A 21,266-nucleotide genomic window follows, 5' to 3' on the forward strand; every position below is an offset into this window, starting at 1 on the left:
TAACTGTGGCTAACTGAAACCACAGAAAATGAAAGCACAGATAAAGTAGGTCTACTGTATTTTAAGACATTCACACTTCATGTAAAGCTATATAGTGTAATTTCAAAGTGGATTTAGATAGTTGTAAATGTATATTGCACACTGTAGGGCAACAACTAAAAAAATAAAAAAAGAAGTATAATTGATATGCTAAGAAAGAATGGAAAGTAGAAGCATATAAAATATCCAATTAAAACCAAAAAAGTGGGGTGCCTGGGTGGCTCAGTGGGTTGAGCCTCTGCCTTCTGCTCGGGTCATGATCCCAGGGTCCTGGAATCAAGCCCCACATCGGGCTCTCTGCTTGGCGGGAGGGGGGAGGGGGAGCTGCTTTCCTGTCCCCCTCTGCCGGCCTCTCTGCCTACTTGTGATCTCTCTCTCTGTCAAATAAATAAATGAAATCTTTAAAAAAAATAAAAACACAAAAGGCAGGAGAAGAGAGAACAAAATAGGAACAAAGAACAATTGTCGATGAATAAAAAATAGTAAAAATATGGTATGTATTAATCCAACAATATCAATAATCACTCTCAATCCCAAGTCAAAATACACCGATTGAGACTATTAGAATGAATCAAAATAAAAGACCCACTATACACTGTCCATAAGAAATCCACTTATTGAATATAAATACAGATTAAAAGTAAATGGACAGAAATATATACCATGCTAACACTAACCAAAAGAAAGCTAGAATAACTATATTAATTTCAGACAAAACAGACTTCAGAGAAGGAAAGTTACCAAGGAAAAAAGGGCACTAAATAATGACAGTCAATTCTCCAAGAATACATAATACCTTGGATACAGTAAATACTTTTTGGATACAACACCAAAGGCATGGTCCACAACGAGTAACTGAGAAGCTGGGCTTCTTTAAAATTAAAAACTACTCTGTCAAAGCAAGAGAAAAAAGCCACAGATTGGGAGGAGAAAATATTTACAAAGACACATTGATAAAGAACTGTTACCCAAAATACAGAAAGAATTCTAAAAAGCCAACAGTAAGAAAACAACCCAATTAAAAAATGGGCAAAAACGTGGAAACCTCACCAAAGAAAATATACAGATGACAAATAGGTATATGAAAAGATAGTCAATGGTATGTCATTAGGGAACTGAAAATTTAACCAACCAGATTTGACTATGTACCAATTAGAATAGCCAAAACACAAAACACTGACAACACCAAATGCTGATGAAGATGTGGAGCAAAAGAAATTCTCATTCACTGCTCCTGGAAATGTAAAATGGTGTAGCCACTTTGGAAGGCAGCTTACAGTTTTTCAAAAAACTAAACATATTCTTACCATATCTATCTAACAGTTGTGCTCCTTGGTATTTACCCAAAGGAGTCAAAAACTAATGTCCATACAAAAACCTTCACATGAACGTTTACAGCATCTTTATTCATACTTGCCAAAACTTGGAAGCAATCAAGATGTCCTTCAATAGGTGAATGGATAGATAAACTGGTACATCTAGATGATGGAATATTATTCAGCACTGAAAAGAAATGAGCTATCAAACCACGAAAAGACATGGAGGAATCTTAAATGACATTGTTAAGTGAAAGAAGTCAATCTGAAAAGGCTATATATTGCATAACTCTAAGCTATATGATACTCTGTCAAAGGAAAAGCTATCACATTATGTAAAAGACAAAGAGTAAAAGGATTAGAGTTTACAGGAGTTAGGAGCAAAGTGTGACTTGGCAGGCACAGAGGATTTTTAGGGCAAACTTTATTAATAATAAATTATTCTGCATTTTATTATATTTGGTGGTTATACACCATTACATTTTTGTTAAAATTCATAGAATATAAAACACCAAGAGTGAATCCTAATGTATGTAAACTATGGACTTGGAGTGAAATGACAGATCAACATAGGTTCATCAACTGTAACAAATTATAGCAATTTGTACCAAATTCTGGTGGAAGAAGCTGAAGTGTGGGAGTCAGTAAATATATGGGGTCAGAGAGTATATGGGAAATCTCTGTGTTCAATTTTGTTGTGAATCTAAATTTTCTCTAAAAAATGGAAGTCTGTATACATTAAAAAAAAGCAACATGAGGAATCTGGTGATTGAACTGTTGTTATTTTGATTATATTAATATTACGGTTATGATACTGTACTAGTTTTGTAAGATGTTACCACTGGGGGTAAAATGGGTTAGGGAGACAAGTGATTTCTCTGTATTAGTTCTTAATACTACAAGTGAATCTACAATTATCTCAAAATAAAAAGCTTAGTTTTAAAAAGTACATACAATCAGACAATCACTAAAATTAAAATATTAGAAATCCATAAATAAATGTTGAATAAACAAACGGGACAGTGGCAAGAATGCTACTTTTCACTAGAAACGTAGATGTAGGCTGGCAGTACAGAATACAGAATAGGATGCACAGTATATATTTATAGGTAAAAATAAATGATAAATTATCTAAAGGAAAATGAAAAGAATATTTGGAAGGAGGATAAAAGAAAATTTCACTCAGTTTCTGAGCCTAGCCTTTTGTGGCTGACAGTAAGCCAACCATTTTCAGAAACAATAATACAAATAGCAAAATTAAATGGTAAAAAGAAGATAGCAACATTACAAGATCTGATAATCCATACGACTTTGTTTAGTGAGACACGTATTAAGACCAAAAAATACAAAGTGATATTTGGCGGAGAGCACATGCACATGCATGCATATGTGCTCACGTGCTTACTTGTGCACCACAGAGACAAAATAGTTGGGACACCACCTAAAGAAAGATATTTTTTCTTAACTTTAACCATCACACTACATAATGATCACATGACTCAATACTACTTAATCATCAGTACTGCACTAAGAGATTTAGCTGTGTGCTTTCTGAATTCCACAGGACCTAGATTACACTACCCAAGCATAAATTTGTTTCTCTCAGTTAAGTAAATGAAAGCTGTAACAGGATTTAACTAGGGAAATAAAATTTTACAAAACTACTACAGCCCAAAGCACAAATGATTACATACGCATGACATTAAATTTAAATTGAATGAACCTTACATGAATAGGTAACATGCATGGTTCATTTTTTAAGATGCTGCAATAATTTTTCTGCTTTGATTAGGCTATTGCAAATCACTGTCCAATTTACTTAGTGTACATTTACTGGCATTAAAATAAGAAATCTTTAATTTCTACTACCTTCAGTAAAATATGGAAATTTATAAGTAAAATAAGGGGGGGGACAGTGGTTTTAACAATGACCAAACAGAGTGATACTTATTTTACAATTTTGAAACTCAAAAAACAATGCTGCATATTAAATCAAACCTAGGGCTCTGAGAAATAATATTTATAAAAGGAGAAAGTAGTGAATAAAGCAAAGAAGGCAGAAAATCCTGTAATATAAACAGAACAAAGGAAAATAAACCTGTAAAAGAACAGGATCAAGACAAATAATACTATTCAGTATTAATACTAAAAGATAGACTACTATTAATCAGTTACCTGTGTTCCCGCATCTAGCTGTCTTAGAGACCAATATATAAATTTTACAAAAGGCTCATGAAGTTTGGTATTCACAAAAGGCATCCACTGTAGCTGCTCTGCCATCACAGGCAAAAGCTAAAGATAAAATGGCAGAAGTTATAAATGCACAGTAATGTTAGATGGTGAAAGTCAATTACCACAATTCCCCCCAAATTTCTTTTTTCAAAAGACAAAAGTTCTGTAATAAAATCCTCACTTTGAAACCAAATGCAACACAATACAGAAATATATATTTGAAATTTTAAATATGTACATCCTTTAACCCAGCACATTACCCATCAAAGATTTTAAGGGAATGAACCTGTATAGACATTCCCTGGACTTCAAATGGACAAATAAATTTATAATACATATATAACCATAAAAATGATAAATAGAATCTGTATTTAGGTGATAAAAGCAGGTTACCAAAGGGCAAATGTAATCAGATCCCATTTATATAAAATATCTGTATGAATTTATATAGAAAGAGATATATGAAAAAACATTTTTTAAAAACACTGAGAGCTCTGCCTTCAGCTTGAAGTCTGCTTGAGAGTCCCTCTTCCTTTCCCACTGCCCCTCCTCTCCACCCTTAGCCCTGCTCACAAAGGTGGGTGCACTTGCGCTGTCTACAATGAATAAAAAATAAAGATATTAATAGTAAAAATTTAGGAATTGAGGTAATACTTTACTCTTAATATGTCTGTCTTGCACAAACATCTTAATAATTAAAGTCAATTGGTAAAAATAATCAACTGTTTAAAAAAGATGTCTATGAAAAAACACTGCCTCAAAAGTATATCATTTTGCTAAAAGATTTAAGACCATAAAGATATTCTAAGCCTTTGATGGAATACTACTACTTCTGGTATATTAGCCTAAGAAAAACACCTAAAATACATCCCACCCCCAAAAGCACAATTAAAAAAATACTTAAAGTCACATTCTTTGCAAAAACAAAAATGCAGAGGTAACTTAATTACCTAGCAATAAGGAAATGGTTAAGTCATGTATATATCCACTCAGGGAACTAAAGATTGTGAACAAGAAAAATATTAATGATAAATTAAGAAAAAACAATAAAAGCTAGGATAAAAAATCATATGTAATCCGATCAATAGGTATGGAAATAAACACATGAGTTTGGAAGGGTATATCTGACCTTTTATAGTACCATCTAGGGACTACTGACCATTCCTCCTCTAGAAATACTCACTGGCTTCTCTGACACCAATTTCTCCTACTTTTCCTTCTACTTCTCTAGTCACTATCTGTCTCTATGGTTGGTTCACTGTCACTCACCTGGTCATAAAATGTTGGGATTCTTCAAATTTAGTATTAACTCATACAGACTAATAATTCCCATATTTACATATCTTTATGCATCCCTTTACATATCTCTTTATATCTCTCTTCCCTGAGCTCTGGTCCCTTATATCAAAACCCAACAGACACATCCATTTTGGTATCAAACTCAGCTTGTCCAGAATTTATCAGATGAAGGAGGCTCAAATCCAGGTCTACTCCAGTATTTATTTTAAGTGAATGCTACTTACATTCACCCAGTTTTACAAAAGTTAGAAACCTGGGAGCCAAACTGGACGCAACAATTTATATACTAGATCCATTACAAAGTCTCATCTTTTTACCTCAACAGCCTACTCCTGATTCCATAACCATGATTCTAACAAAAATTACAATCTTCTTTCACCCAAACTACTTAGGAGTTTCCTAATTGTTCAGCATCTGCTCTGGCACCTTCAAACCTATTTCCATGTAGCAGCCAACAGGATCCTTTTAAAGCATAAACCTGATGCTATTTTCTCCTTAAAGATCTTCACTGTTTTCCTACTACTTAGTTATCATTTTCTGGAATGAAATTTCAAACAAATTTGAAAAATTAGAGACACCTCAAGCTGAAAAATGTCTACCCTGTACTTTTGTGGGTGAATGGAATTTAGCACTACTTAATCTCTCTTAAGGCCATAACTCCAGTAAAACTTATATACTTAATCCCTCTCACCCTATATTTTAATATGAGATTTCAGACTGGGGAAGAGGGCACCTGGGTGGTTCAGTTAAGCATCTTCCTCCCTCCAGCTCAGGTCATGATCCCAGGGTCTTGGAATCGAGCCCTGAGTTGGGCTCCCTGGTCAGCAGGGAGCCTGCTTCTCCCTCTTCCTGCTGCTCCCCCTGCTTGCGTGCAGGCACTCTCCCTACCAAATAAATAAAAATCTTTAAAACTGAATCAAAGTGATTTAGGGTGCCTGGCTGGCTCAGTCAATAGAGCACATGGCCCTTGATCTTGGGATTTTGAGTTCAAATACCTAGCTGGGAGGAGGGAAGCAGGGGAAGAAGAAGAAAAAGAAAGAAGGAAGAAGGAAGGAGAAGGAGGAGGAGAATGAGAACTTTGTCATACCGGTTACATAACACTAAAAGGAAGCATGCAAAAAAATTAAGAATGTGAGGGGCACCTGGGTGGTTCAGTGGGTTAAAGCCTCTGCCTTCAGCTCAGGTCATGATCCCAGAGTCCTGGGATCGAGCCCCGCATCAGGCTCTCTGTGCCGCGGGGAGCCTGCTTCCTCCTCTCTCTCTCTGCCTGCCTCTCTGCCTACTTGTGATCTCTGTCTGTCAAATAAATAAATAAAATCTTTAAAAAAAAAATTAAGAATGTGAAATACTCAACTGAGCTTGACTCTCCGACAAGTTATTAGTACAAAAAATGGGAGGCAAGAAGGATGGTGGAGGAAGTGAAGTATCCCAAGTTTAAAGAGACTTAGGAGACATTAAGAGAACCACAAAAGGATGGTTATAGTTTGTTTTTGTTGTGGTGAACTTACTGTTAATAATTTTATAATTCACACACCATAAACTTCCCCTATTTAAAGTGTACAATTAAATGATTTTTAGTATATTCACATAATTGTTAAATCATCAGTTAGTTTTAGAACATTTTCATCACCTACTCCCCCAAACCCCTAACATTAGCAGTCACCTCAATATTTTCCCCAACTATTCCAGCCTAAGGCAACCACTAATCTGCCTTCCTACATACGTTTACCTTTTCTAGATTTTTCATATAAATGTAATAATACAATATGTGGTCTCTTATGACTTGCTTCTTTCACTGTCAATATCTTCAAAGTTCATTCATGCTGTAGTATGCATCAAATATATCATTCCTTTTTACCACAAAATGCTACTTCACTGTATACACAGACCCTATTTATCCATTTTGGACATTTGGGTTGTTTCCACTTTTTGGTTGTTTCCACTTTTTGGCTATTATGAATCATCTGCTATAAACATTCATGTATAAATTTCTCTGTGCACATATGCCTTCATTTCTCCTACCTAGGAGTGTAACTGCTGACTTATATAGTAAATCAATGTTAAATCTTTTCAGGAAATGCCAGACTATTTTCCAAACGTACTACACGGTTTTACACCAGCAATGTATGAGTTTCAATTTCTTCATTCACATTTGGCTACAGTTAAGATTATTATTCTTTTTTAATCCTAGTGGGTAGGATATGTCAACATGGTTTTGATTTGCATTTCCCAAATTAGTTAATGCTGAACATAATTTCATGTGCTAATTGACCATTTGTATATGATTTTTAGAGAAATGTCTAATCAGATCCATAGTGCATTTTTAATTGGGCTTTCTTTTTATCACTGAGTTATAAGGTTTTTAAAAAAAATATTTCAGATGGAAGCCCCTTATTAGATATGTGATTCAAAAAATATTTCCTTCATCAGTAGGGTTGTCTTCTGACTTCCATGATGGTATCCTCTGAAGCATAAACGTTAAAAAAAAGTGTTGTCTCGGATTTTTTTTATTAGTTAGAATTTTCTCAACAATAGAGGCTTGTCTATCTTCTGTTTGATCTCAACAACAGTCAGCATTTATTGGACATATGTTTTTATCAAGGCACTGTAAGGGGCTAGGGCTGCAGAGATGTAGAAGTCAAACTGGCTGGCAAGGCCCCCAAAGATCACCATGCTTCAACCCTGCTTTCTTCTCTCTGCCCATTTCTCTGTTCACACTTGGTACTCCAGCCATCCAGACCTTTTGTAAACAATTAAAATACATTGCTCTTTTCCCAATTCCATGTTTTCTCACGTTATTTCCACATCCCCCAATCCTAAAATGACTGACAAACTGAATATATCTAAGGTGTATAATGTGATATCTTACTATAGGCATGCACTGTGAAATGACTACCACAGCCAAGCTAATTAACATATTCACAGTTACTTTTTTTTCCCTATGGGCGGGGGCGGGAGGGGCGGGGTAAAAATACTTAAGACCTCTGAGGTGTGAGATGAGATCTCACTGTAGTTTTGTTTTGATCTGTACTTCTCAGATTATCTATGACACTGATTTTTTCATATACCTATTGGCTATGTATTTTTTTAGAAAATCTAGAAAAATTTTTTAGAAAAAAATTCTATTCATGGGGCACCTGGGTGGCTCAGTCAGTTGAGCACCAACTCCTGATTTCGGCTCAGGTCATGATCTCAGGGTTCTGGGATCAAGCCCCGCATGAGGCTCCATGCTCAGTGGGAGTTTGAGATTCTCTTTTCCTCTGCCCCTCCCCACCCCGCGGTGTGCATGCACTCTCTCTAAAATAAATCTTTTTTAAAAATGTCTATCCAGGTCTTTTACCCATTTTTTAATCAGTTAAGTTTTAAATTTTGATAAAACTCAACTTATCTTCTTTCTTTGGTTCCTTGTGCTTTTGTCATATTTAAGAAAACACCACCAAACCCAATGGCACAATTTACTTATATGTTTTTGCCAAAGAGTTTTGTACTTTTTTTTTTTTTAAAGATTTTATTTATTTATTTGACAGAGATCACAAGTAGGGAGAGAGGCAGGCAGAGAGAGAGAGAGGAGGAAGCAGGCTCCCTGCTTGGCAGGGAGCCCGATGCGGGGCTCGATCCCAGGACCCTGGGATCATGACCTGAGCGAAAGGCAGAGGCTTTAACCCACTGAGCCACCCAGGCGCCCCACGTTTTGTACTTTTTACCTCTCATGTGTAGGCCCTGGATGCACTGTGAGGGTTCATTTCTGGATTCTCAATTCTAGCCCCTTGATCTATATATATCTATCCTCATGCCAATATTACATTCTATTCATTACTGTATCTTTGCAGGAACACTTAAAATCAGGATGTCCTTAAAATCAGTGAGTCCTCCAAATCTGTTCTTTTTCAACCTTCTTTTGGATATTCTAGGTCTCTGGCATTTCCATATGAATTTGAGGAGAGGTTATTAATTTCTGCCAAGAAGCCAGCTGGGATTTTATAAAAGTTGCACTGAATACGTAGATCAGTTTAGAAGTATTAGTGTAGTAAGTATTCCAAACCATGAATAAGGATGTCATTCGATCTTAATTAGATCTTTTTAATTTTTCAGCAATATTTCACAGTTTTCAGAGTATGAGTTTTACACTTCTCTTGAAAACCTGATTCCTAAATATTTTTTCTTTTTGGTGTCACTGAAAATGGAATTGTTTTCTTAAATTCATTTTCAAATTGTTCATTGCTAGTGTATAAATACACAATTGATTTTTTGAATAGTGAACTTGTATCCTTTAACCTTAATTTGTGTATTAGTTTTAGTAGTTTTTTTAGTGAATTTCTTAGGTTTTTATATAAACAAGATCATATCATCTGCAAATAGTTTTATTTCCTTTCTACTCTGGATGTCTTTATTTCATTTTCTTAACTAACCACCCTGGCGACAACCTCCAGTACAATGTAGAATAGAAGAGGTGAGAGTACGTATACTCCTTTTCCTAATTTTAGAGAGAAAGCACACAGTTTTTCTTCATTAAGTATAATGTTAGCTTAGGAGGTTCTGTAGATATGCTTTTCCAGGTTAAGTTCCCTTTTATCTCTAGCATTTCACTGCTTTTATCATAAAGGTATGTTAGATTGTCAAATATTTTTTCTGTATCTACTGAGAAAATCATGTGACTTTTATCTTTATTCTACTGATACCATGTATTACGAGCTGATTTCTAAAGGTTAAGTCAACCTTACATTCCTGGGATAAAATTTACTCAGTTATGGTATATAATTCTTTTTTATGTAGCTGGATTCCATTTGCTTGTATTGGATTGAGGATTTTTGAGTCAGTAATCAAAAGAGATTGGTTTCTAGTGTTCTTGTGATATATTTGTTTGGTTTTGTTATCATGGTAATGCTGGCCTCATTTAATGAATTGGTAAGTGTGGGACCCTTCTCTGTTTTTGAGAAAAGTTCATGAAGAATTTTTATTAATTTTTAAAATGTCTGGTAGAATTCACCAGTGACGCAATTTCACCAAAGAAAAGAAGGCCTTTTCTTTGAAGGTAGTCTTTTGATTAATTTAATCTCCTTACTTGTTATAGATCAATTTAACTTTTCTGTTTCTTCTTGAGTCATTTTTGATAGTTTCTGTCTCTCTAGGAATTTGTTATCTATTTTATTAGTCTATAATTATTCGTAGTATTTCCTTATAAACCTATCTACAGGCTGATAATATATCCACTTTTATTCCCAATTTTAGTAATCTTGGATTGGCTTCACTTGGCCAATCTAGCTAAAGGAAATATTGAAAGGGGTCCTCTAAGCAAAGAAAGAGCCTAAAAGTAACAGACCAGAAAGGAACAGAGACAATATACAGTAACAGTCATCTTATAGGCAATACAATGCCATTAAATTCATATCTTTCAATAGTCACCCTGAATGTAAATGGGCTAAATGCCCCAATCAAATGACACAGGGTATCAGATTGGATTAAAAACAAAACAAAACAAAGCAACAACAACAACAAAAGACCCATCAATAAACACTGTCTGCAGAGACTCATTTTAGATTCAAAGACACTTCCAGACTCAAAGTGAGGGGGTGGAAAACAATTTACCATGCTAATAGACATCAAAAGAAAGCTGGGGTAGTAATCATTATATCAGATAAATTAGATTTGAAGCCAAAGACTACAATAAGAGATGAGGAAGAATACTACATTGTACCTAAAGGGTCTATCCAGCAAGAAGATCTAACAATTTTAAATATCTATGCTCCTAACATGGGAGAAGCCAATTATATAAACCAATTAATAACAAAATCAAAGAAACACATCAACAATAATACAATAATAGTATGGGACTTTAATACCCCCCTCACTGAAATGGACAATCTAAGCAAAAGATCACCAAGGCAAAGAAATAAGGCTTTAAATGACACACTGGACCAAATGGACATCACAGATACAGTCAGAACATTCCATCCCAAAGCAACAGAATACACATGCTTCTTTAGGGCACATGGAACATTCTCCAGAATAGATCACATCTTGGTTCACAAATCAGGCCTCAACCAGTACCAAAAGACTGAGATCATTCCTTGCATATTTTCAGACCACAATACTTTGAAACTAGAACTCAATCACAAGAGGAAAGTTGGAAAGGACTCAAACACATGGAGGCTAAAGAGCATCCTACTAAAGAATGACTGGGTTAAACAGGAAATTACAGAAGAATTTTAAAAAATTCATGGAAACAAATGAAAATGAAAACATGAGTTCAAAATCTATGGGATGCAGCAAAGGTGGTCCTGAGAGGAAAGTATATAGCAATATGAGCCTTTCTCAAGAAATAAGAAAGGTCTCAAGTACACAGCCTAACCCTGCACCTAAAGGCACTGGAGAAAGAACAGCAAAGAAAGCCTAACCGCACCAGGATAATAGAAATAGTAAAGATCAGAGCAGAAATCAATGAAATAGAAACCAAAAGAACAGTAGAACAAATCAATGAAATTAGGAGCTGGTTCTTTGAAGGAATTATTAAGATTGATAAACCCCAGGCCAGACTTATGAAAAAGAAAAGAGAAAGGACCCAAATTAATAAAATCATGAATGGAAGAGGAGAGATCACAACCAACACCAAAGAAATACACACAATTATAAGAACATAGCATGAGCAGCTATACACCACCAAATTTGAATGTGTCATGGAATGTGGAAGAAAGGGACGTGGAAGAAATGAATGCATTCCTAGAGACATATAAACAACCAAAACTGAACCAGGAAGAAATAGAAAACCTGAACAGACCCATACCCAGCAAAGAAATTGAAGCAGTTATTAACATCTCCCAACAAACAAGAGCCCAGGGCCAGATGGCTTCCCAAGGGAATTCTACCCAACATTTAAAGAATTAATACCTGTTCTCCTGAAACTGTTCCAAAAAGTAGAAATGGAAGGAAAACTTCCAAACTCATTTCGTGAGGCCGGCATTACCTTGATCCCAAAACCAGACAAAGACCCCATCAAAAGAGAGAATTACAGACCAATATCCCTGATGAACGTGGATGCCAAAATTCTCACCAAAATTCTAGCCAGTTGGATCCAATAGTACATTAAAAGGATTATTCACCATGACCAAGTGGGATTTATCCCTGGGCTGCAAGGCTGGTTCAATATCCACAAATCAATTAATGTGATACAATACATCAATAAAACAAAAAACAAGAACCATACAATCCTCTCAATAAATGCAAAAAAAGCATTTGACAAAGTACAGCATTCTTTCTTGATCAAAACTCTTCACAGTGTAGAGATAGAGGTTACATACCTCAGTATCGTAAATGCTATCTACAAAATGCCCACCGCCAATATTCTCAATGGGGAAAAACTGAGAGCTTCCCCCCTCAGGTCAGGAACACAGTATGGATGTCCAGTGTCACCATTGCTATTCGACATAGTGCTAGAAGTCCTAGCCTCAGCAATCAGACAACAAAGAAGAATAAAGGCCTCTGAATCAGCAAAGAAGTCAAACTGTCCCTCTTTGCAGATATGATACTTTAGTGGAAAACCCAAAAGACTCCACCCCAAAACTGCTTTATTACAAAGCTGTAATCATCATGACAGTATGGTACTGGCACAAAAACAGACACACAGATCAATGAAACAGAATAGAGAGCCCAGAAATGTACCCTCAACCCTATGGTCATCTAATCTTCGACAAAACAGGAAAGAATGTCCAATGGAAAAAAGACAGTCTCTTCAACAAATGGTGTTGCAAAAAATGGAGGGCCACATGCAGAGGAATTAAACTAAACCACTTTCTTACCCTACATACAAAAACAAAGTCAAATGGATGAAAGACCTAAATGTGAGGCAGGAATCCATCAAAATCCTAGAGGATGACACAGGCAGCAACCTCGTCAACGTCAGCCACAGCAACTTCTTCCTAGACATATCGCCAAAGGAAAGCAAAGACAAAATAAACTATTATGACTTCATCAAGATTAAAAGGTTTTGCACGCAAAAGGAAAAAGTCAACAAAACCAAAAGACAACCGACAGAATGGGAGAAGATATCTGCAAATGAATTATCAGATAAAGGGCTAGTATCCAAAATCTAGAAAGAACTGCTCAAACTCAACATCCAAAGAACAAATATTGAATTTATCAAACTCAAACACCCAAAGAACCAGTCAAGAAATGGGCAGAAGACATGAACAGACATTTCTCCAAAGAAGACATCTAAATGGCCAACAGACACATGAAAAAGGGCTCAATGTCACTTGGCATCAGGGAAATACAAATCAAAACGATAATGAGATATATCACGTCACACCAGTCAGGACGGCTAAAATTAACAAGTCAGGAAATGACAGATGTTGGTGGGGATACGGAGAAAGGGGAACCCTCCTACACTGTTGATGGGAATGCAAGCTGGCACAGCCACTCTGGAAAACAGTATGGTGATTCCTCAGAAAGTTGGAAATAGCACTCGTGGGTACTTACTCCTAAGCAATTGCACTCGTGGGTACTTACTCCTAAGATACAAGTGTTGTGATCTGAACGGGCACCTGTACCTGAATGTTTATAGCAGCAATGTCCACGATAGCCAAACTATGGGAAGAGCCTAGATGTTCATCAACAGGCAAATGGATAAAAGCAGATGTGGGGGGTGTGTGTGTGTGTGTGTACAATGCTTTGAAAACAGAACTATACACACACACACAAGTATACACAGTGGAATATTATGCAGTCATCAAAAAAGAAATCTTGCCATGTGCAATGACATGGATGTTACTAAAGGGTATTATGCTAAACAAAATAAGTCAACCAAAGAAAGACAATTGTCATATGATCTCACTGATATGTAGAATTTGAGAAACAAGGCAGAGGGTCATAGGAGAGGGAAAAATGAAACAAGATGAAACCAGAGTGGGAGACAAACCATAAGACACTCTTAATCTCAAGAAACAAACTCAGGGTTGCTGGAGTGGAGGGGGGTGGGAGGCACAGGGTAGTTGGGTGACAGACATCGGGGAGGGTATGTGCTACGGTGAGCGCTGTGAATTTGTGTAAGACTGATGAATCACAGACCTGTACCCCTGAAACAAATAATACATTATATGTTAATAAATCAGAAAAAAAAAAAAAAAAAGGCATCCACATTGGTCAGGAAGAAGTTAAACTGTCACTGAAGTTCCATCAAAACCTATTATAACTGATAAATGAATTCAGTAAAGTTGCAGGATAAAAAATTAATATACAGAAATCAACTGCATTTCTATAAACTAATAATGAAGAAGTGGTAGGAGAGGTTAAGAAAACAATCCCATTTACAACTGCACCAAAAGGAATAAAATACCTAGAAATAAACTTAACCAAGGCGCTAAAGACCTGTACTCTGAAAACTATAAAACAATGATCAAAGAAATTGAAGATGACACAAACAAATGGAAAGATATTCTGTGCTCATTTACTGTTGGAATTAAACATTGTTAAAATGTCTAAACATTCAACGCAATCCCAATCAAAATACCAACAGCACTTTTCACTGAACTAGAACAAATAATCCTTAAATCCATATGGAACCACAAAAGACTCCAAATAGCAAAAACAATCTTGAGAAAGAACAACAAAACTGGAGGTATCACAATCCCAGATGTCAAGATATAATATGAAGTTGTAGTAATCATAACAGTATGATAGAGACACAAAAATAGACACACAGATCAATGCAACAGAACAGAGAGTCCAAAACCCATGCTTATGTGGTCAACTAATCTATAAAAAAGGAGGAAAGACTATACAATGGGGAGGGGCACCTGGGTGTCTCAGTCGGTTGAGTGTCTGCCTTCGGCTCAGGTCATGATCTCAGGGTCCTGGGATCAAGCCCCGCATCAGGCTCTCTGCTCAGCGGGAAGCCTGCCTCTTCCTCTCTTTCTCTGCCTACTTGTGATCTCTGTCTGTCAAATAAATAAATAAAATCTTAAAAAAAAAAAAAGAATATACAATGGGGAAAGACAGTCTGTTCAATTAATGGTGTTGGGAAAACTGGACAGCTATGTAAAAGAATGAAACTGGACCACAACCTTACACCATACATAAAAATTAACTCAAAATGGATTGAAGACACAAATGTGAGATCGAAGACCTGAAACTATAAAACTCCTAGAAGAAAACAATGGCAATAATCTCTTGGACATCAGCTTCAGCAACATTTTTCTAGATGTCTCCTCAGACAAGAGCAACAAAAACAAAAATAAACTATCTGGACTACACCAGGATAAAAGCTTTTGTATAACAAAGGAAACCATTCACAAAACAAAAAGCGATCTACTGAAAGGAAGAAGATATGCGCAAATGATATATCCGGTAAGGGGTCAATATCCACAATATATGTAGAACTTACATAACCCAACACCAAAAACACCCAAACAATCTGATTAAAAATGGGAAGTGAACCCGAATAGGTATTTTTCCAAAGAAGACATACTGATGTCCAACAGAAGACAACAGCCCAACTGATGAAAAAATGCTCAACTTCACTGATGATCAGGGAAATGTAAATCAAAACCATAATGAGGTATTACCTCACACCTGTCAGAATGGCTATTATCAAAGATAAGAAATAACAAGTGTTGGCAAGGTGGGAAGAAAAGGGAACCTTCATATACTGTTGATGGGGATATATAGTCAGTATGGAAAACAGTATGGACATTCCTCAAAAAATCAAAAAAAGAAGTACCATATGACCAAGTAATTCTACTACTAGGTGTTTACCCCCCCCCCCAAAAATACATATGCATTCAAAAAGATAGGTACACCTGTGTTTACTGCAGCATTATTTAAAATAGCCAAGATATGGAAGCAACCCAAGTGTCCATCAATAGAGGAATGAATAAAGAACATAATGGTTATGTTAATATACAATGGAATATTACCCAGCCATAAAAAAGAATGGGATCTTGCCATTTGCAACAACATGGATGACCCTGAAGGGTCCATTTCATTTATATGACCTCATTTCTTTGTAGAATCCAAAAAAATAAAGGAATAAACAAATGAATGAACAAATGGACAGACCCTTATGTACAGACAACAAATGGTGATTGCCAGAAAGGAGGTGGGCTGGAGAATGGGTGAAACAAAAAACGGGATTAAGCAGTATAAACTTTCAGTTAGAAAACAAATAAGTCACAGGGATGAAAACACAGTATAGGGAATACAGTCAATAATACTGTAATAACATATGGTGACAGATGGAGACTACACTTATGGTGAGCACTGAGGATTGTATAGAATTGTTTGGTCAAAAAGCTCCACTACCTAAAACTAGTAATACTGAACATTAATTATACTTAAAAAACAATATGAGCAACTATATAATCTATTTTAACACAAAGAAGAATTTTCTACACACAAAAATTTTCAGGTATCTCCCATAAATGCTCAATTCACAAAAATTATTTGAGCTCCTAAAACCTACAAAGGAAAACTGAGGTCATAGGGAGTTAAGATAATATCCCGTCTCTGAGAATCTTTCAGCTTCCTACAAAAGAGGAAAAAGACAAAGACAAACACAGAGAACAGTCTAATTCTGTATTAAAAAAAAAAAAAAACACCTGATTTTTAAAAAACCAAACGTATTTTATCGTGAGACCCTTCAAAATTAGAGCCATTAAAGGCAGGCCAAAACGGGGATGCTATCTACTATCAGTTATATTATTTACCTTCTTCTGGAAGGACAAACTACATAAAACAATAGAAAAACCCTGTCTTTTATATATATGAACTTGCAAAATTGATGAGAAAATGGAATAAAATGTGTGACATTGAAAAGCAGACAATATTTTCATTAATTCTAAATAATGTGCAACCTAACTAGAAAACATAAAAAAAAATTTTTTAAATTATCGGAACTAATGATTTCAGTGAATTGTCCAATTGCTAAAAATATAAAAATCTTCCAAATACTAACAATATCCAATTTTAGAAAATGGGAAAAAAGTCATATTCATAATACCAAAAAAATTTCCAAACCTAGTAAACTAAATGAAAAAGGAAACATGCAAAATACACATGTATAAAAATATACACTTCATTTAAGAACATGAAAAACTATACAAAATGAGGGACGGGAAAATTCATTATAAAGATACCAATTCTTAATTAATCCAAAAATTAAATGCAGTAACAAGAAAATATAAAAAGCCTTTTAAAAATTATATTAAGGGGCGCCTGGGTGGCTCAGTGGGTTAAAGCCTCTGCCTTCGGCTCAGGTCATGATCCCAGGGTCCTGGGATCGAGCCCCACATCGGGATCTCTGCTCAGCAGGAAGCCTGCTTCCCTTCCTCTCTCTCTTTGCCTGCCTCTCTGCCTACCTGTGATCTCCATCTGTCAAATAAATAAATAAAATCTTTTAAAAAATAAAAAATAAAAAATAAATAAAATAAATAAAAATTATATTAAAATGAGTATTTTAGACAATTACAAATTTCTTTTAAGAATAACCAGAAACTTCCCTGCCCATGTATAAGCATATATTAAAGTCAGAATTAATCAGAACACTGCGGTAGTAGTACAGGAACATACAGATCAATGGACCTGAATAGTTACTAAAAAAAAATAGACCCAACCTCATAAATACATTTCATATACAATATGTATTTCACATACATTTCAAATCAATGGATAAAACAGGAGTTCCTCCACAAGGATAACTTGCTTACCATTTAAAAAATGAAAGTGTATCCCTACTATTACATCAAAATATATCATAGATGAATTAAATATTTCAAAGTTAACCATGAAAAAATAAAAAGCCTAGAAACAAAAAACACAAAGACAAAGATTTTCCAAATGTCAGGGCAAGAGAAGTAAGTCTACTTTAACACTGATACGGTGGTAGAAATAAAAGAAATGGTATGAGTTTAACTACATAAAAATGTAAAACTTTTATATAACATAGCATACTACTATGGAATCTCTAGGCACAATGAACAAAAAAAAAATCTTGAAAAAGAACAAAGTTAAAGGTCTCACACTTCCTAATTTCAAACTTGCTACAAAGCTATAGTAATTAAAAGGGTATGGTATTTGCAAAAAGAGAAATACACAGACCAATGGAACAGAAAGCCCAGAAATAAGACCTCACATACATAGTGAAATGATGTTTGTCAAGGGTGCCAATATTACTCAATGGGGAAAAAGATGATCTCTTCAATAAATGGTGGTGGGAAAACCAGATATCCACATGTGAAAAATGAAGTTAGACCCTTATCCTGTACCAGAGACAAAAAACTGAAAACTAAATGAAGGAAAGACTTAAATATAATTAAAACCAAATAATTTCTAGAAGCATTACTTGGCTTATGGTCCTTTTACTCCATCTTCAAAGCCAGCAAGCATGGGCTGAGTCTCTGACCTGCTTTTCTGCTCTTTTGTCTGGTTAGAAGCTCACAGGATTACTGGGCCTACCCAGACCATTCTGGTCAATCTCTAGTGGAAGGTCAGCTGATTAGCAGCTGTAACTCACTTCTGCCACAGAACATAAGATACGGGGATTAGGATATGAACATCTTGAAGGCCATTATTCTGCCAAGCAGAAAATGCATTTAGAAGAAACATTTTAGGTAAGTGTGAAAACTGGAAATAATTTTATAAAATGGAACCCTGGCCAATATTTAACAATTACAAAATTATTTCTGAAAACATTAAACCAAACGTTAGATGTCTACTCTCAGAAGTTTTAATATATTTCTTGCAGAATATGATTGTCAACCTCTAATGACCATATACACTAACTAAAAATCATGAGTACCAATATCCAAATTAATGTCTGTAACTTAAGAAAATGGTTACTTCTTTTTGTTAATGAGAAGCCCCTTGCAAATACTTTCTATCCTTTCATGACAAAAACAAAACTAAATTATTTTAGTGGAATTTGAGTCTTAAAATAATGTGTTTTCAGGAATTTTATCACTGATCATTTGCCTAACTAGTATAAAATTATTGTTGCCATTTTTAGAGTTAAGCTCTTAACTTCTAGTCTCTATTTTTAAAAAGAAATTTAAAATAAAAGTATGAATTAATTTTAATTAAGTCTGGAATGAATCTTTTGGGAACTATTGGTATGGTTAATTTTCTATCAAAAAGACTTTCAATATTTTTTTCTCTTATAACACATACAACAGGCTTTCTAGTAGTAATCTTCATGAATCATATATATCCAACCAAAGAACAAACCTTTATACACTTCTCCTGAATATCATTTCTCTGAGAAGCAAATCTAAGTAGCGGCTTTTCACCATCCATTCCAGATTCTTCACTTTTTATTTTACTAAGGTGATGATCTGAAATCCAATCCATGAAGACAGTTAAAAGTTCATAAACTTGTGCATTAAGTGGTACCTATAGGTAAAAAAGTAAATCAAACATTTACTTCCATCCATAACCTCAAAATTTTAAGAGCAAGTTTTAAAGTTAGGGATCACAGAATAATTTACCTAATGGTCACTAAAATATGCACTGAATGAAAAAGCTTCCCCAAACAAAGGAAATCCCAAATCAAACATCTCCACTTAACATAAGAAACATGTTAAAGGATGGTTAAGAGAAGAAGAGAAAACCCATCTTAAAAAGGAAATTGAGGACTGACTGGGTGGCTCAGTTGGTTAGGCATTTGATTCTTGATCTTAGCTCAGGTCTTGATCCTCAGGGTTCTGAGTCCAAGCCCTGTACTGGACTCCATCAAGAGCGTGGAGCCTACTTGGAAGGAAGGAAGGAAGGAAAAAAAGGGAAAGGAAACTGAAGGATGCCTGGATGGCTTAGTCCGTTAAGCATCTGCCTTCAGGGTCCTGGGATCAAGCCCCACGTCAGGCTCCCTGCTCAGCGGAGAGCCTGCTTCTCCCTCTGAATGCTACAGCTCCTGCTTGTGCTCTCTCTCTCTAAAAAATAAATAAAATCTTTAAAAAAAAAAAAAAAAGGAAATTCAAAGAACTGAGCCTTATTGCCAAAAAATAATAATAATAATAATTTTCATAAAAATTCTTTATCCAAGTTTGATAACATAGAAAAGTAAAATTGGTCTTAACTCAGGAGCATGAACCACCATAACGAAGATTTTAACAAGTTTAAAGGTTTAGAAAGTTAAACAATTTCTACCATGGAACTTCATATTTTCTTCTTCCCAAAGAAATTTTTTTTTTTTTCTTTATAACATTCTATGAACAGAATATGAAACTTTTCCTGGAAATCCTGTTCTCTCAGAGTCCATCAAAATAGGAGGTGAAGAATAAGGAAAAAATTCCATAAAAATATATAAATTCAATTACACTGATTTTGGTATTCCTTCAAATAACTTTTAGTCAATTTCATTCTACATTTATCACACATCTACCTTAAACAGGGAACTATGCTAGACTTAGTTTCTAAGAAATCTGAAAAGACAGAATTATAAAAGCAAATAAACAAAAAGGTAACATTAACCAGACAGCAATCCATAAAATCAAAATCAGATTATTAAAAACAGAGTTGCATTATTCTGGACAAGGATAATATTTTAATTTATAATTTATATTAAATTTAACTGACATATATTATTAGTTTCAAAAGTAGAATTCAATGACTCCTGAGTAATATGCCATTGTATATACATACCACATCTGCTTTATCCATTCATCTGCTGATGGATATCTAGACTCCTTCCATAGTTTGGCTATTGTGGACATTGCTGCTATGAAGATTGGGGTGCATGTGCCCCTTCAAATCACTATTTTTGCATCCTTTGGCTCAATACCTAAAAGTGCAATTGCCAGGTCATAGGGTAGCTCTATTTTTAATTTTTTGAGGAACCTCCATATTGTTCTCCAGAGTGGCTGCACCAACTTGCATTCCTACCAACAGTGCAAGAGGCTTCTCCTTTCTCTGTATCCTCACCAACATCTGTTGTTTCCTAACCTGTTCATTTTAGCCATTCTGACTGGTGTGAGGTGGTATCTCATTGTGGTTTTGATTTCTATTTCCCTGGTGCTGAGTGATGTTGAGCCATTTTTTTCATGTGTCTCATGGCCATTTGTATGTTTTCTTTGAAAAATGTCTGTTCATGTCTTCTGCCCATTCCTTAACTGGATTTCTGGTTTTTGGGTATTGAGCTTGGTAAGTTCTTTCTAGATTTTGGACACTAGCCCTTTATCTGATAGGCCATTTGCAAATATCTTCTCCCATTCTGTAGGCTGCCTTTTTTAGTTTTGCTGACTGTGTCCTTTGCAGTGGAGAAGCTTTTCATCTTGATAAAGTCCCAACAGTTCAGTTTTGCTTTTGTTTCTCTTACGTTTGGAGACATGTCTAACAAAAAATTATTGCAGCAAAGGTCAAAGAGGTTACTACCTGTGTTCTGCTCTAGGATTTTGATGC

The 21,266-nt window shown here is 35.2% G+C and overlaps 1 protein-coding gene across 5 annotated transcripts in view; it reads right to left on the reverse strand.

Moving 5' to 3' along the window:
• The window catches only part of CCDC138 (coiled-coil domain containing 138), a 128,462-nt gene that overhangs the window by 68,177 nt on the left and 39,019 nt on the right, over window positions 1-21,266 (reverse strand). For 4 of the 5 annotated variants that reach the window (XM_045981534.1, XM_045981533.1, XM_045981531.1 and 1 more), the window contains 2 exons: window positions 19,098-19,262; window positions 3,531-3,647 (listed from right to left, as the gene is read on the reverse strand). In XM_045981534.1, coding sequence (XP_045837490.1) covers window positions 3,531-3,647; window positions 19,098-19,262 — 282 coding nt within the window. The remainder of the gene's footprint in view (window positions 1-3,530; window positions 3,648-19,097; window positions 19,263-21,266) is intronic. The other variant, XM_045981532.1, reaches the window with a different exon arrangement.

The sequence above is a fragment of the Meles meles genome, chromosome 16, assembly GCF_922984935.1.
Source record: "Meles meles chromosome 16, mMelMel3.1 paternal haplotype, whole genome shotgun sequence".
Taxonomy (NCBI): Eukaryota; Metazoa; Chordata; class Mammalia; order Carnivora; family Mustelidae; genus Meles; species Meles meles.